The 17323-nt window shown below is 41.5% G+C and overlaps 1 protein-coding gene across 1 annotated transcript; it reads left to right on the forward strand.

The window, feature by feature from the left end:
* Positions 1–1090: 1090 nt before the first annotated feature.
* Positions 1091–16927, forward strand: st8sia1 (ST8 alpha-N-acetyl-neuraminide alpha-2,8-sialyltransferase 1). The gene is made up of 5 exons (XM_008400643.3): positions 1091–1685; positions 3102–3246; positions 7660–7766; positions 10956–11048; positions 11418–16927. Exons 1-5 carry the CDS (start codon positions 1507–1509, stop codon positions 11896–11898), a joined length of 1005 nt encoding a protein of 334 aa, XP_008398865.1. The 5' UTR covers positions 1091–1506; the 3' UTR covers positions 11899–16927.
* Positions 16928–17323: the final 396 nt, after the last annotated feature.

Raw genomic sequence — 17323 nt, forward strand, 5'->3', positions numbered from 1 at the left:
TTGAAAACATAATTTTAGTTACTGCTAATTTAGTGGTATGTTTCTTTCACCACTTCCCGAATGCAGCCGTCACTGGGCTGCAGCTGTAAAATGATGCTGCGAAACGGTTTTGCAACCTTCTCCTCACTGGTCACTTATAAACCAGCCACTCAATTTCAAAAACATTGAGATGGACCACTTTGAAGGAAAAAGAAAAGGTGATAAGCGTATTACTCTACATGACTGAATAATGTGATGAAAGTTGAGCTTATTCCAACTAACTTTAATTACTCACTAAAAGCTAATGAATGGCTCACAGGGGTCAGAAATCCAGCAATGAATGAGATGTGCCAGTAATGGAAGGAAAGTAAAGTAACTGCTGTGACTCTGCTGGTCTTGCATTTGAATGGTTTTTATCTCAAGAACTCAAACTCTAATGGATGCGACTTGTTTTCATTTCAACGGCTCCTTTATGCAACTTCGTGTCAATGAGTTACAGATAGGGACCAGACGGAAATATGCAAACCATCAAACCACATAGGAAGACTTCTGGGTAAGATCATTTTATTTGTGTAGCACATTTTCAGCAACAAAGGTGATTCAAAGTGCTTTACACAAATTGGAGGAAACACAAACAAAAATAACAAAGGAAAGCAAACCATAAAAAAGTACTCCACAATTTATAAAGAAGTTGTTGTTTTTTTTTCTCTGGGCTGAGTGAAGAATAAGTTCTGGGCTGCTAAGCAGGTTTGTGAAATGGGTTTGTCAGAGAAGTGAGTTTGTCATCATCTGTGCATGGTGTTTACGCAGGAGAACCTTGACCGGAACGCGAATCCGGAGACAACCCCGTTTGGGAGCAGATGGCGATCGGATCGCATGCTTTTACTTTGAAAGGCACATTCTTTTCTCCACCTCCCCAATTTCGTCCGCCTTTACGCACCTCCATCCCCACAAGAAGTACTTTGTCTTATCGGAAAGGGGGGTTGCTCTCCGTTAGAGAGGAGGAGGACTGGCCCGGTTCCTCTGCGCCGCACACTTTTCTTCATTTTTAGGCTTCAGCCGGGGCCTCAAGGAAAGAGGGGGTTGGGTGGGGTGGCTTTTGAGTGCTCAAGGTCGAGGAGGGGCGGGGGAGCAGCACGGACAGAAGGGGATGCAACAGAACCCCGGGGTTGAAGGGGGGGCCCCCCCGTCTGATTCCTCACAATAACCGTGGCTGGGATGGTAGTGGTGATGCACACCCAGCAGAGCGCCGGATGCCCACAGAACCTCCCCACACACTGCGCCACAGCCCCCGCGACCGAGCGTGAGCCGCCACCGCACGGACACACGCTTCTGCTTCTCCTGTAAAATCAGAGCCCCGTCTCATTCAAAGCCGGACTTCCAGACCGATGCATGGACCAAACCGCCGGGGAACCGAGCAGCTCACGCTCCTTGTCGGGGATGCTGCAGCTCTGATCCGGCGATTTTGAAAGGTTTCTGACGCGCCGCTCCTGCTGCTGCTGCTTTGACACAAGACGGAGGGGGAAGATGTTGGTGCGATGCTGCCGGGTTAAGCTGTCGGTGTGGGCCGCTCTGTGCGTGCTGGTGCTCGGCTGGTTCTACGTTTTCCCTGCGTACAGACTTCCCAGCGACAAAGAGATTGTGGAGGAGGTGCTGGGACTGGGGGAAGCGTGGAGGAAGAACCAGACGGGGATCGATTTGTACAGGTCGGTTCCAGGCTCACATTTCTGCCTTGCTCTCAACATACCGTTATGGCAAATTGCATTTGGTAAGGAAGACTCAAGTGGAGCTAAAAGATAACGGAACGTCACATATATTGGGAGATATGAATGGCAATTTTTTTTTATTTATTTATTTTTTTACCACTCTCAGTAATCAGTGGAACCATTTTTTTTTTCATTTACCTCACTGTGAAATGAATAAATAACTTGTGGAGTTACGTTATGGACCAAAATTTCTTTGATTTTTTTTTTTTTTTTTTTTTTGATCAGGCCGCCTTTGGTAGATAAAACAGCTGAACACACTTGTGTCTTTCTTTCTTTCTTTCTTTCTTTCCTACAATAGAAATCAAATACTCTTCAGAAAGTGAACTCCCTTAGTGGCAGAAGTTCCTATAAATGTGTTTCACTTGCAGGTTGCCCTGCTTTCACATTTCCATCTAATTCACCCCAAACCAGCTCGATGCGGTTGAAATCTGAAGACTGCGCTGACCACTTTCATCTCATCTTGTCACTTCTTCCTGTATTGTTCTGTCACAGCATGGACCTCTTGTCTTGATTGTTGTCTTGCTGTAGGATGAGCCCTTGGCCCCAGCGCATGCTAGAATGTGGAAGCCGCATTTGGTCCAGAGCGCCTCTCACTTGCTGCAACTCGACCTGTCGTCAGTTCCCAAAAAAATACTGGAAAGACTGGGGGTCGTTTTAAAACTTCCGACTGGTAGTCTTTAAATTTCAACCTTTAATCCCATTTAACCCAGTCAGTTCACAGAACCAAAACTGAAAGAAGGCCAGCCAATAAAGGAGGATGTGCACCCTGTGCTGGGCCTCTGTGTGGAGCTTTAAATAGATATTCTGTATGTCTGCCAGTATACAGAAGTCTAAAAGCGACACATCATGTTTTTTTGGAGGGGGGATTTTGGAGTGGGAAAAAGAAGAGGGAAGGTCAATACATACTTTAAATTGAGGAAGAGTTACATGAACAATTTAAGTAATGCTACAGCTAACTTTAATGAGAAGAAAATGAAACAAGAACACGCCTACAGCATTCAGAGCATCATTCAATTGAATACTGTATCATACATTTTTATTTTAATATTTCCTGGTCTTGCAAGACATCTTCCTAAATGTACTTTTTTTTTTTTCTTGTTGACCTCCATCATGATCAGCCTGTGGTGTCAGCGTTGGAGTTGTGCATTCTAACCAATCGGATGTACCGTTAAACCTTGTTTCTCTAATGGTAACGGTTTCCAGCTCGGCAGCAATCTTTTCAGCGACGACTTTGAGACAACGGGCTGTTTAGCTCGCGACCATGAATCATTCCCTCAGCTGCCTGTGGGACGGTTTAAACCAAAGTATCTAGCGGTCTCCAGAGGTCAGACTAATCCTCCCTTCTTTCCTGCGCAGGAATCTGCTGACAGAATGTTGCAATCCGAGGTGGATGTTTGCCGTGACGAAGGAGAACGCTCCCATTGGAAAGGTCCTGTGGTACGATGGAGAGTATTACTACTCGCACACTGTCAACAACGAGACGTATTCAGTCTTTGTGCAGGTAAACCAGCATTTCCATGTGGTACACTCTTTTTTTTTTTTTTCCGCAGGGCTGCATGTTTAGCTTACATGTAAAATATTTCTCTTGCCACAATTTTTCCTGATGGAATCATTTCCTAAGGATTCCATCAGGAAGTAGATACATTTTGAGGTGGTTTCTCCCTCCGCACACTTGCTGCGGATGTGAGGACGATGCGTTTCCTCAGGGATACTTAGTGATCCATAATGGAGGAAGGGAGGGTTGGGTGGGGCAGACAGTCATCCTCCGAGGGGAAGAGGATTACTCGCACTTTGTCTTTGTGTGAGCGAGAGTCAATATGAAGCTGTGGGGGAAACGGGTAGACGAGCGTCCGGGGCGTCATCGTAAAGACGCTTAACCCTAATCGAAAATCAACATCTGGATTTTTTGCAAATTTCTTCATTTTGTAATGAATTAATTATTTTTGCCATCTGAGCAGTTTCCACCCTGCATTTGTCAGCTGCGTGGATCCGGCACGTGCAGATTCATCTGTGACGGCGAAGAGGCACCGTGAACTCTTGTGTTTTTCCGTTTAACCACAGGAAGAGGAACTGGGTCCGAGACGTAGTTGAGGCGCTCCGGGTGCATATCTGCACACAGTATACCGGTTGAGGGCCATGATGAATATCTGACCCTAATTTAAAGTCGTTAGCGGTGCCTGTCCAGTCATGCAAGCATTGGGAGCTGCGGGTGAATAAATAAAAAATGTGAACGCAGAGAGAAAGTGACCCGTGAGGACCACTGTGCCTGTCTGTGCTGATTTCTTCCACCCCCCCCCAAGTAGCTGGGCTAATTCATCAGTAGCTGCAAAGTTCTACTACTAGAACAGGTTGTGGTAACAAAGTGCGCTAATCATGCAACACTTGATTAGCAGTCATGACAAAGCATTTCTGAATGCAAGGTTATTAGAGTGTGTTATGAAAGGAATCTGGCTTACCGTGTGATTTAATTGGGTGTGACGTGAGAATCAGAAATGGTCTACCTGAGTCAGTGTAGAATAGGGGTGGGCATTTGTTGTAATTATCATGATACATTTCTTGTCGTGATAAGATGTTTTGATTTAATGCTGTCACAATGAATTCCAATCAATACCCTTAAAACTGTCCCCATTGTGAGTAGCCTGTTGCTATTCACAAGAGTAGCAACAGTTATCTGTCCTCAGCTTTCTTCACTCTGTTAATTATTTTCCCACGTTTCTTCTGTCCCATTGTTTGTAGGGGAATTACAAAAAGGGAAAAAAAATAGTTTCAAGTTCCCCGTCCCTTCCCTCAACCTTTCGTTTATCATAAGGGGGAAGGGGGAGGGGGGGTCGAGATCTGAAGAAGTATCTTGTTCTTGTCTTTACATCATGGACAAATGGCATCTTTACATAAGAGTATAAACTTCCGATATTCACTTTATGCGCCGTTTAGGTAGAATATCTCAATGTTTTTCAGCCAAAAACTGTCCTGCATGTTTTAGGCATTTCCCTACTTCGGCACACATGATTTCATTTGATGGCTGATTAGCAGGCTTTTCCTGAATTGCAGTCAGGGAAACATCTACAACATGCATGTCAGTGTGCCTTGAGGTCCAGGGTTGGGAAACACTGCAATATTTAAGAAGCCCGAGCCATGCTGTTCTTGTCTTTTCAGAAGAAAAAAAAAAGAAATGCTCTCTTTGCCATCTCCAAACAAAATCGTACATTTATATTGTTTGTGTGCTGATGTTGTGGACTTGGAGCCTCTAACATACTAAGTTTTTACAGTCTAAAATGAAAATCTTTCTTTTCGCGTGCATTAGGGTGTGTGGGTTCAGTTAGGTTTTTGGTTTTTCTAGCTCATCTACCCATAACTCTTTAGCTTTGTTTCTAATTAAACAAAACTAGCTTTTCATTTTCCCTCGGAAGGGATTTGGTTACCAAATCCTAACCAAGCAACTAGTAGTAGTGGTGGTAGACTACTCAGTAGGCTAACCAAATCCTTTGCCACTCAGTTCACACCAGTTTTTACTTCACATCCATTTGTACCTCCTTTATGTGACTACAATCATACAATGTTTCACCTCATGGACTTTGGGTTTATGGAGTAACATTTTTAAAAATATTTTAGAATTCAGCTGCCAATTTTTTTTATTTATTTATTTTTATTTTTTTATTTTTTTGCTGGCTCTGAATAAGCTTCTCTTTATTTACCATTTGCTCCCGAGCACCTAAACTTAGCTTGGATGAATAATAAAAAGTAACAATGAAATCTCACATGTAATGTTTTTTTGCAAATATTATTTTCTTGACTTTGCAATTTGCGATTTGTAGAAACTGTTCAATGGACTCCAAGTGATCCGTTGAACATTCATTAAATGTCTCTTAATATTAGTCAGATGAACCTGCAGCTACAATTGCTTCTCTAAAATGATCCCATTCCTTTTTTCCATTAAAGAATGGTTTCTTAGGGGCTGGTTTCATATCTGAGATTTGCAGTCTCGAGCTAGGAGGAGTATAGGTGCCTAATGAAAGGTAATCATCTTTCTTTAGTGTCAACTCCAGTGAATCTACCAAACAGAGGTTATTGCAGCTCTATTTTTAGCCCGGGTCCTGCACTTCCTGCGTGAACCTACATGACCTGCAGTGTGTTTTTCAGAGAGGAGAGAACTGGTAGTTATGTGAGGCAGATGATGTCCTCTTCTAAATACAGTAAACTACCACTGTTGTGATTGTGGGTCTGAACACAGACAACCAGCCAAGCTGCACGGCGCTGGCAGCTGCTACCGAATCTGCTTTTAGGGGAATGTGCCTAAAAGCAGCTTGACGTGTAATTACAGGTTAGTAAGACGGTTCAAACGGAACTCGTACACATGAGGCTTAGCAAGCTGCAAAGCAAGCATCCTATGATCTTTTCGTCTGTCGCACTCATTGGTGTGATTGTGAACGTTAGAATCTTATCAGCGTGCTTCAACTGTCCACTAGTGAGATGCTGGAATTTTGTCTACGATCCGCATTGTGAATATTTCGTCCGCACGGATGGAAAATGAAAGTCACCGGCACAGAGGTCGATTCAGTTCCTTCCAGATGGTTTCAAAAAGGACCAGAGTCCCAAACACCGAGCCGTGCATCCTCCGTATGTGTTCTCAGAGAGGAAGGAGGGCAGTTGTTACCACTATGTGTCATCATCCTCACCTTGAACTTACGGTAAAAGCTGCAGAAGCTTGGTCTGTTCTGCATCCTGTATGTGGTTGTTTTTTTTTCATGTAATTTTCCACAGCTTTGCTGGCGTTCCAAACTATGCAAAGCTTCCATAACGATCAGGTAATACAAAGTAATTCACAACTATAATAATTAATCTTGTGTGCTTAAAATAGAATATATTTCAAGGACTTAGTTGATCAACCATGAGGGCGATTGAAGATAAGTACACAAGGGATTCCTCCTTAAAGTTTATTGCGGTTTTATAATTGTACCAAGTGGTAGCAGTATGCACAGAGAACAAGTTTTATTAGTTTATTTGTGCATGCTCAAAGATATATTATAGAGATAACGGATTGTGGTTTTTTTTTAAAGGGACAACGTGGTTCTGCAATTTAAAGCAATAAAAATCTGAACTTGATCAGTGTAGTTAAATTGTGACATGCTTAATTTGTTCAGCCTTTTTTGGCATCTTCTAAACCGTTTTGTTGTTTGGTTTTCTCATTTTTATGACTAAGCATGAAATGGCAAGACAGTTGTGAAAAATGAAGAAACAAAAACAAATCAGCTATAACCTATATACTGTAGATACTTATCTACAGTGTATAGGTTATGCATGTGGAAAAGTGGTGCAGACTACATTTTATGTTTTTGCTTGTTTCTTTTTTTCCGAATATTTTCATGTCATTTTGGTGAGCGTCTAATTCTTATTTTCTCCAGAGATATTTTGTATCTGCTTTTTGTTTTTTTATTGTCAAAGCCAGAAGAGGTCTGATTATATTACTAGAGTAGTGGAGCATTTAACATATTTAGGAAAAAGGGGTTTTAGAGGGTATATTTATTTAAAGTGTACATTTATTCATGAACTCTTTTAATATCAGTAGATTCATTTAGAGACATGGTGCCTCTCGTCTGTGCCTGACAATTAGATGATTTTTTCCCCCACACATAATATGGACGTTGTTCTAGGAGTCTATATCAGAGATGGCGTCGGTTTCATGGGTTGCATGACCCCAGATTGTTTTCCGGAAATCGCCCCCCCCGCCCCCTTGTATCTCTTCAGCGATTCGCCTTCCAGCACTCTGGGGGCTTTTGAGGGAATCTTAGCACAAGGACACACGCTCAGCTGCATAATGTTCTCAATGTTGGGCGACTCTTTAGAGAAAATGAATGCGTGTTTTGTGGATCTGCCCAACAGGTTGCCTGGTAACCAAACCGTTTCTTGTTTTCTCCAGACCACCCCTCTGAAGCCGCTGAAGAAGTGCGCTGTGGTGGGCAACGGCGGTATCCTCAGGCACAGCAAGTGTGGACGGGACATTGACCAGGCTGACTTCGTCATGCGGTGAGACGAAGAGACTTTTGGAGTCTGCGGTTTTGTGCATGAGCGGAACAAATTCACTGGGCTAAGAGCACATAAGAAAAATGGTAAAAGGGAAAGAGAGATGTAGGTTTGGGGTTTCGATATTTCACTTTATTGAAGCTGTACAGCTCCCCATTACTTTGTTTAGTTGTTCCCAGTTTGTTGTCAAACGTAAAATCAAACTATCGTATTTTCCGGACTATAAGCCGCTACTTTTTTCCTAAATTTTGAACCATGCGGCTTATAGTCCGGTGCCGCTTATATGTGGATTTTTCTTCAACCACCAGGGGGCTCTTTAGCAGGAAGTGAATCATTGGAAGTCAAAATTGGAAGTAGAAGAAGAAAGCGACCATTAAAACGGAATTAGGTTTTAATAGGGAATTGAGATTTGAGAATGTTGTTGATCAGTTAAATAGCATTGAGGGGGGGAAAAGAAGATTTTTTTGTTTTTTTAAATAATACTGGGATCATTATGAGAATTTGAGGTATAGATATTAGGATCCAGTAGATGGCAGTAGTGCAACAATAATGGATGCAACCTGCCTTTGAAATCTAAAGAAGAAGAAGAAGGCGCCTATTTTCATTTAGCACATGCTAGTAGCAGACACGAAGGATCAGCACTTTTACTGTTACCGTTACCTTCGGAAACTACCGTAATCAATTCAGTTAAATCTAAACTTGGCAACTTTTTCTTTTTCAACCGTAATAAATGTGATAGTCAATTGACCTGTTGTGACTCAAATTTTGGCTGTCCGCCCCCCTCTGCTGCTGCTGCACCGTTGTGGAAAACCTGGAGCGGCAGAGATATCTGCGGCTTATAGTCCAGAAAATACGGTAATTTTAAGGGCAAACAATAAATATGATAGTTCAACATCATCTAGGCACAGAAATCCCTTTTTGAAATGTGTCTGCATCTCCCCTTTTGCATCTTTTTTTGATTAAATGTTTTTGTGAAATTTAGGACATTATTTCAATTTTTTGCCTTTTCCATCAACTTTTTCTACAAGTTTCTTCAAGTCAGTTTCTCATCTAATCTTGAATTTCTCTACGCTGCACCGTAATGTGTTGCTTTTTCACATCTTCATGTTGTCAGTCAGGTTCCGTTGAAGTGATTTCTTGATTCTACATGACTGGCAGTGAAACTGAAGTCAACTTCAATTAATTGGTCACAGTAAAATCGTGATTTAACTAGACGTGCAGTTACTTTTCCCCAGATTGTTTTGATAGCTTTTGTTCCCACGACAAAATAAGTCATCGTTTATAAACTTAATTTCCTATTTAGGTTATCTTGGTCTGTTATTAATTGCTGCATTATGATTTGAGACATGTGGCTGCCACAAATAAGACTATAAACAAGTACGAATCCTGAATTACACAGAACTTCCTCAGTAAGCTGATCCAAGTCGATAACTTTATCATCTGCATTGTGCGAAAAATGTTCTAGTTTTGCAAGTTTATAATGTTTTTCACTCACTTTCTATAGCAGAAATTCCTCCCATGCAACAGCTGTAACGACTACTGTTTGTTTGAAGTGACGATAAAATAGTTGGATCAATTTGTGACTTCCTTATAGTTTCAGGTTTTCTGGAAGATTTGTCAAGAGAAAGGGGCGGGGCTGGCAGTCAGTCCTCATTCTAACACTTCACTGTGATGCTTGTTTGAATTTTATTCTTTTGTTTATAGGTCTTGGGTAATAAAAACAAAATCCAACATCTGAAATCTATTGCTCTGCGTGTAGCAAACCTATGCGAATGCACAAGATTCACTTTTTGAATTGAATCCCTGAAATGAATGTACTTTGTGGAACTGAATTCGATTCAGATTTCCAAATGGACACATTTTTTGGGGGGGATGAAAATGTCACAAAACATTTTGCACAAAACGCACATTTGAATGCCCAGCATTGAGAGATGCAAAGACTGTGGAACAAAGGAAAATCTTCAGTAGCTAGCAGAGCACACGTCTCTGGACCTTTCACAGCTTGAATAGCGCGTGGCGTTTCCAAGGCGCACTCGGCCTTTCACTCACTGCCAGCTGTGCTTAACTTTCACAACTGAGTAATAGATGCAAATTTATGTTGCTGTGCAGCTTCCTGCAGCAACAAGCGTAAAGTCAGCAGTGCTCGAAAGTGACGCCGTAATCACTCAAGTGTGCATCATGTAATTCAGTTCCTTCCGGTTCTTTCTGAGCCACACTGTACCCTAGACTTACAGGAGTAGTTTGTGATATTTGATCAGAATGTTTCGGGAATTAATTAATCGATGCTTCAAAAGTTACCGCCCAATAATCGGTCCACCTTAACCTGTGAGGGGTTTTTAATTCACTGAACCTTTGCGTAGAGAATCATCATGAAACCAATAAGGTCACTTACTCTAATTTCACACCCAAGCGCATCAGCAATAAACTGCACCAGTAAGCTTTTTGAGAAAAAGCTTGATCACAGACATGTTGAAACGGGGTGCAACACGCGAAAGATCCCGACCTCCAGCTCCAGCTCCCTGCTGGAGCACAAAAAAAAAAAAAAAACACTCACCGACCGTAACTACCAAGTGTTGACTGCCAAGTTGTCAACGTAGCACACTAAATCCTAAATCTACATGTGGCATAGAAGAAAACGGGGCACAATACTTTGCTTTTTAATTATCACTATGACAACTAAATAACAAGGTCCAAGGTCATCGTGTTTCACAGGTTGATTTCTTAGAAATAAACGTATGCATATTCAATATTCAACGTTAACAACCTGTGGCAGCCGACACAGGAAGTGCCACCACCACAGTTTGAGTTTGCCGTCTCTCTGAATTCTGTGCGTTTTGGTTCAGTTGCCATGGCTACCGATCTGCGTATCGTGCAGGTGACACACAGAGAGAGGAAAAAAGAGTACGAGTGGTTTTTAGATGTCGTTCAATGGCGTTTCTGCATTACTTTCCCTTTGCTGCGCTGCACCACACTAAATTAATAAAACCTACATCTCCACGTTTAATTTGCTTAACGGAATTGTTCTACCACGGCGGCGTGGCTACGGATGGAAAATAAAAGAATGTTCTTTTTCCATCTTACAAAATGAGGCCCATATTACATTTACCTTCTTACCTTATATGAATACATTTGTGGTCTTTGTGTTGGATTATATTAAAAATAATTCTCATTATTGGCCTTTTGCTCCTCTAGGTGCAACCTTCCACCGCTTACGAAGGAATATTTGGAGGACGTGGGAAACAAAACCCACCTGGTCACCGCCAACCCGAGCATCATCGAGAAAAGGTACAGCACTTCTTCAGGTGCTGAAGTGTCAAAGCAACTCCAGGCCATCACGTGTTTTGACTGTCATCATGATCAGACCTGCAGCAGTGTAGACATTATTCTAGGATTTCTTTTCATGAGCTCTTGGATTAGTTGCGGTAGGCCAGCCACTAAAAAAAAATATGACAATAATAATTTTATTAAACGGTGACAAGATTAGGCTTTTAATAATTTAAAGGCTTAATTAAATATAAACACTGGATCAAATTTCATTCTTAGTCGCCGTAAAACTTTTTTACGTTCAACTGCGCAGCGCTTCACCTACTCCAGGTTGTTAATCTCACTCACTGCACTGATGCGTTTAGAGCAACTCTCCCTGTTCTTCCTCAGATTCCAAGGCCTTCTCTGGTCTAGGAAAGCTTTCGTGGACTATCTGAAGGCTTACGGCTCCAGCTTCATCTACATGCCAGCGTTCTCCATGAGGCCCGGCACCGACCCGTCGCTCCGAGCGTACTACGCCGTCACGGACTCCCCCTCCAACCTCACCATGCTCTTCGCCAACCCCGACTTCCTGCGCAACGTGGGCAAGTTCTGGAAAGCGCGCGGCGTCCACGCCAAGCGCCTCTCCACGGGCCTCTTCCTGGTCAGCCTGGCCCTGGGGATGTGCGACGAGGTGACAGTTTACGGCTTTTGGCCCTTCTCCATTGGACTGGATGGGCAGCCCATCAGCCACCATTACTACGACAACATCCTGCCCGGCAAGTGGTTCCACGCCATGCCAGAGGAGTTCGTCCAGCTGTGGCACCTCCACAAAAGCGGCACTCTGCGAGTGAAGGTGGGAAGCTGTCGACCTCAGGGTGAAGGGAATTAGAGCGCCTACGGACTCGCTGACGTCGGTGGGGTTATTACGGTGAGCAGGAGAAGAGGGTCGGATTGCAAAAGATCAAGACGCTTGTGAGAGTAAAGGTTATAGGGCCACATATTTCCTCTGGGAAGTACCCACACTGCACCCATGAGTATTTATTTACCTGCTTTTATTCCTGTTCATCATAAAAATGTCTATTGCCTGACACACACACACACACAGAGTTTCCATACAGTCCCAAAACTTGCCGTGCATCTGCCCTCATCTGTGGAACGGTGTGTTCCACGGGAAGCCTCAGCTGCGAAACAGGAAAGGGGAAGGGATGGATTTTCCTCTTGTCTGACACATGTGGCAGCTGGACCAACCCCCATCTGAGTTTCTGATGTAAGGAGACAGAGGGAGCAAAGGGGCCAAAGAGGAATGATAAAATGCACTGAAAAGGCTGCTGAGACACAACAAACAATGGAGAGATAATGGTGTCCTGGTGGCTTGAAAAGAAGTGGAATTTAATTGAGCAAGGGGTAAAAAAGAAAAAGGTGTTTTGTTTTTTTCAAGGTGTGATGTCAGTTTTTTTCTCAAACTGGAGAGTTTGAGAAATGGAGCTGTTATACAATGTACTAACTCTTACGAATTAAATCCCCTAGAATGTTAAGCCATGTTGCATTTTAAACCTTCAATCTAAAAGGGAAAACCTGCTGTTGTTTATCTTGCTTTTGTTTGCCAAATGTGATGGTTTTTTATTATTAGTATTATTATTGCTTTTGTTTAGGTTTTAATGTGAATTGTGTTTGTGGTTCATCAAGGGAAGGAGAGGGAAGATATTTTCCTGCCGAAACACATAGGTACCTCAGCTGTCGCTTCACTTTTAACGGTGATTACCTTTTGTTTTTCGGTGCAACTCAGCAAAAGCAGGCTCCCTAAATTAAATCCAATCCACTTCTGCGGAGAGCCGTGCTGGAAGTCGGCCCCCTGGTAGCAGGACTGTACTTGTCAAGTGCCAAACCAGGGGAACAGTGGACTCTTTCATGCTCTCCCGCCCAATCCACGTGCTGCTTGTGCTCTGAAACGAGGAGACGCTGATATAAAGAGGACACCGACACATGAAGAGGAACTCGATGGCACAAAGCGGGGCTTTCAGTCAGTGTTGCTTTTTGCCCCCCGTTAGATGTAGGAAACCTCGTTGAGTAAATAGTGAACCCGTTGCACTCGGTTATCGATCATTTTTGCCTCAGAGAACAGGCGCAGCTGAGCCTCTGTCCTGAACTCTTCTTATAATATCGTGGTTTCATTTTTGCCTTCGAAATCAAATCAAACTGACATTTTTTTTTTTTTTTTTTGTATACATGCAAAACCTGCATTATTTATTTATTTGACGGTGTCTTATTTTTTGTTGTTTTGTTTTGAGGGGTTTTTTCCTTAAAAATGTACTCTCGTATATGCTGTCGTGCCATACGGGTGATGGTGCAACAATTGAGAACTCTGCATGGGGGGGTATGCAGGATGTGAACCGCAGTCCTCGCTGCTGGAGGTACCAAACGCCTTTGGAAGTTTAGTGCTGTACGTTCTTTTCTGAATAAGGTCCAGTGCCTTTTAGATGAATTAGAGGAGGATTCCCCGTGAACTTCTCACTGGTGTGACTGACGCGATCCGGTTGGCGATGCTTAATTTTTCGGTTTTCAGTGCCGTCGAGAAAAACGTGTTGGCGTTTTTATGAATCGGTGATCATAAGCCTTTTGTGGCTTTTTGAAGAGGAATCAGTGAGTTTAGCAAACATGCCGCTCTCGACATTGAGGGGCGTTAGTCATCATATTTGAAACGTTTTCTTTTTCCACGCTCATTTGCGTCCAACTGCTGAAAGTTGCCAAAAAAGTGATATTACCAATCCTGAAGTTTGAGACATTAGAAAATGGCCATCCAGAAAGAAAGCTAAATTCTAAAACTCAAACGCAAATTTATAGGAAACATGTTATTGGTCACGTTTTCCAGGGACAAAAAGAAAGTCAGGAGAAATGTCTAAGAATTAGCTTGGAGACCCAACTGACTGGCACCCTACCTCAGGACGTAAAAGCACTCTCTGCAATCATTCAGGTAGATTCAAATTCCTCCCCGCTTCTGACTAGCATTTTTCGCAACAGAGACATTTTTTCTATAAGCAAAACTCTGCTGCGATTGTGTAAAACATAATCGCTGCAATACTAATAAATAACATCATTTCTTTCTTTTTCTTTGTCATTATTTTTAAGCTTTTAAAATTGGACGCCAAAAATTTTAGTTACCCTGAAAAGATTACTCTGCAGAGTACCATCAGAGTGCAGGCTTGGTTTGTGTTTTTGTTTTGTTTTTTGTTGTTGTCGTTTTTTTGTTTAAGTGAATGTTACTCTGACTAATTGCACTGATAGATTTACGTTCTGGTTTCTGTACTGCCTTGCTCGTTCGCCTGAAATGCCAAGTTAGCATGACCAACGATCCTCAGACTCGCAACAAATGAGAAGTAAAATGGATATCTTTTTTTTTTTAATCAAAAACTATTCCTTGAAGAAGAATAGTGCGTAGCTAATGCCGAGCATGTGTGTTTGACTTTCTTTTGTTTGAGGTTACAAACCTCATTTGCTATGTAAATGTAAATTTAATGTGAATTATTCCACAACAAACAAACAAAAAAAATTCTAAATAGTTTTTACTGCGGTCCATTCAACTTCAACGATTGTTTTTTTTTTTTTATCTGCATCTTTATTTGTCGTCTTTTGCCCAGTATTGTGAACGAATGATCTGTCAAAGTTTAACTGTAACTAAGCATGATGACTTTCTAATATATAGGCGCTTTTGGGCCATTGATTTTTATCCCTTTTTTTTTTTTTTGTACACCAAGTTGTTGGTAAAAGTCGACCAGAACAAGCGGAAACTCCTGCCTGCCAGCTTCATCTTTTTGTGCAAACGTGAAGTGAAAAAAAATGTGATGTAAACTTTGGTCTTGTGGAAAAAGGACGAATTAGTTTTAGATCTGGCATAATTAGTCAAGCTCCAGTTGAAATAAATCGCAGGTTTGCTTCTCTCGCTGTACTGTGAGCTTTGCAATTCACATAGCAAGAGTAGATTTTTAGAATTATTTAAAACGATGATCAAATTAGAGATGCTGACTATTTTTTTAATCTAATTTTGATGTTCTAAAAAACCCATTTGAACAACATATGTCTGCTATTTTAAGAAACGGCAGCGCATTGTTGTCATTGCCATAATGTGGAATTTAGTCGCTGCGTGCCTAGTTGTGAAGAAATGCTTCAAAACGGTTCATTTTAGCAAATATTTGAAGCTTTAGATGATTTATTTCTTAGTTGCTGTGCTGGTTGACTGTTAAATAATAAAACGGCTGTTGCAAACAACCATCTCATATTAGCATGCGGTTCTTTTTAGGACTAATGCAATTTTACAGAGAGGTTTTTTGAACATTGTCATACATAGCTAGTTGGATTAAGGTTAGTATATTTTTAAAACACGTTTCCTGCTTTAACCGCGTTCTAGTGCATCACCAGCAGGTGGAGTTTTCTGACGGGCAAAGTCGCCTGTTTTTACTGTAAAGTTTGTAATATAATCTTACTGCTTATTTTGTTCTGCGGCCTAAAGGCTTTCCTTAAGGGTGTGTGTATTCGGTCTTGAGTTTTACATTGTTTGAAACACATCGAGGTGTTTCAGCTGAGTCTAATAATACTGAATGAAGTGGATGATGACCGGGAAGTGTTGGGCAGGGATTCTAAATTGTAATGTAACTTTATTGGTCTCACAGGAATATTTAATCTTACTGTTACTGATTGACGCTGATCAAAGACGCCGAATTCTGCTTGAAATCTAGACATTGTATCTGGCTGATGTGAATGTCCCCACAAGTGACGTTTTTTTTGTTTTTCGTTTGTTTTACGTAAGCATATTTTTTTTTACAAGTCATCTAACGTACGATGCAACTTGCTTACTTACAATAGAGGACATTTTGGTGACACCAGCCTGTTGCCTGCTGCAGATCCTCCCTGTCACCACACAGAGAAATACATATACATGACACTAAATACACATACCACCAAAAAACACCATTAGTTTGACGCAGTGGCTTTAAACGAAAACTCTTGTACGCAGGCCTTTCACAAAGCCAGCACAGCTGCACAAATTTAACAAGTGATGAAGGAAACTTTAATTTAATCTGAAACGGTCAAAGTCCTAGGCCCCAATCCAAGAGATTTGTAAAATTAGGTCAAGAAAAAGATCATTTTGTATGAGATGATTAGACAATAGTCCAACATTGGTTTAGTCTGGGTTTTTTTTTTAGCTAACGTCACAGTACAGGTTTCATTTTTAGGGTTGCAAACTACATACATCAACTTATATTAATGCCGTTATGTTGAGGCTGATTGAGACACCACAAGCCAAACATCGATGACGCTATAGCAGCATAGCTCTTTTTTATTATTATTTTTATTTTGCACTTTTCAGTTTTGTCAGTTTCTTAACAACCTGCATTTAGCATACGAGGTGCAGACTGGCAAAGTGTTCACCATGTGGCTTAATAGTGGCTTACTCTTTCAATAAATTGTAAAATCAGGTTTATTGTAAGTTAGCATACATAACCTTACAGTTTTAGGTATGATGCTATGATAAATTGTGTTGAAACAAACTTTTCTGATCGAGTCAAATGCAGCTAAGCCCAAGTGCGATGAGTCAGGTTTTTTTTTTTTTTTTTTTTTAACATGCAAATGTTCTTTTTTTGCCTTTGTCTTCACCTGCAGCATTTGATGAAAACGAGGAAGGAGATCCACTTTTCAAAGATTTATTGATTTTTTCCCCTTTGTACCACTTTGACTTTCTACCATTTTGTCCAGTTTGATGTCAGCAACCCAGCTTGAGCATGTAAAAATAAAACTAGAGGTTTTGTTTGAAATGGACCGTTTACGGCCAAAAAAAACTAAACAAAAAAAAAATCACAAAACAACCATACCCATGTAAAACGTCAACACCAGAATCAAATAAAAGGAAAAAATCTAAAAATAAATGGGTTTTTTTTGTTGTTGTTGTTGCTTTCCCCTGAGAGCTCCCCTCATTCTTAAGGAGAAATGTCAAACCGAACCACATCTACTGTAAGAGGAGGATTTGCTTTATCCTTATGTTGCGTGGGCGCGCAGTAATTTGGCCAAACACACCGTTCTGCTTCTGAGGACTGTAAGCGTTCACGGAAATCCACTGTGCTCTCCGCAGCCCCGTCTGCACGCTTGGCTTTTACAGGACATTAATTTTTTAAAGATGTCAGCAGAAGCTGCGCAGCTTCATCTCAGGCCTAAACCTTTTCCGTTACGAAGAAACGACTGTCTTATCCGTGGCACTGAGATCACAGATTGACAACGAAAGGAAAATGAACTTTTTTTGTTTGTTTTTTTTTACTTTTGTATGG

This window comes from Poecilia reticulata, chromosome 23 (assembly GCF_904066995.2).
Source record: "Poecilia reticulata chromosome 23, P_reticulata-male-v2, whole genome shotgun sequence".
Lineage (NCBI taxonomy): Eukaryota > Metazoa > Chordata > Actinopteri > Cyprinodontiformes > Poeciliidae > Poecilia > Poecilia reticulata.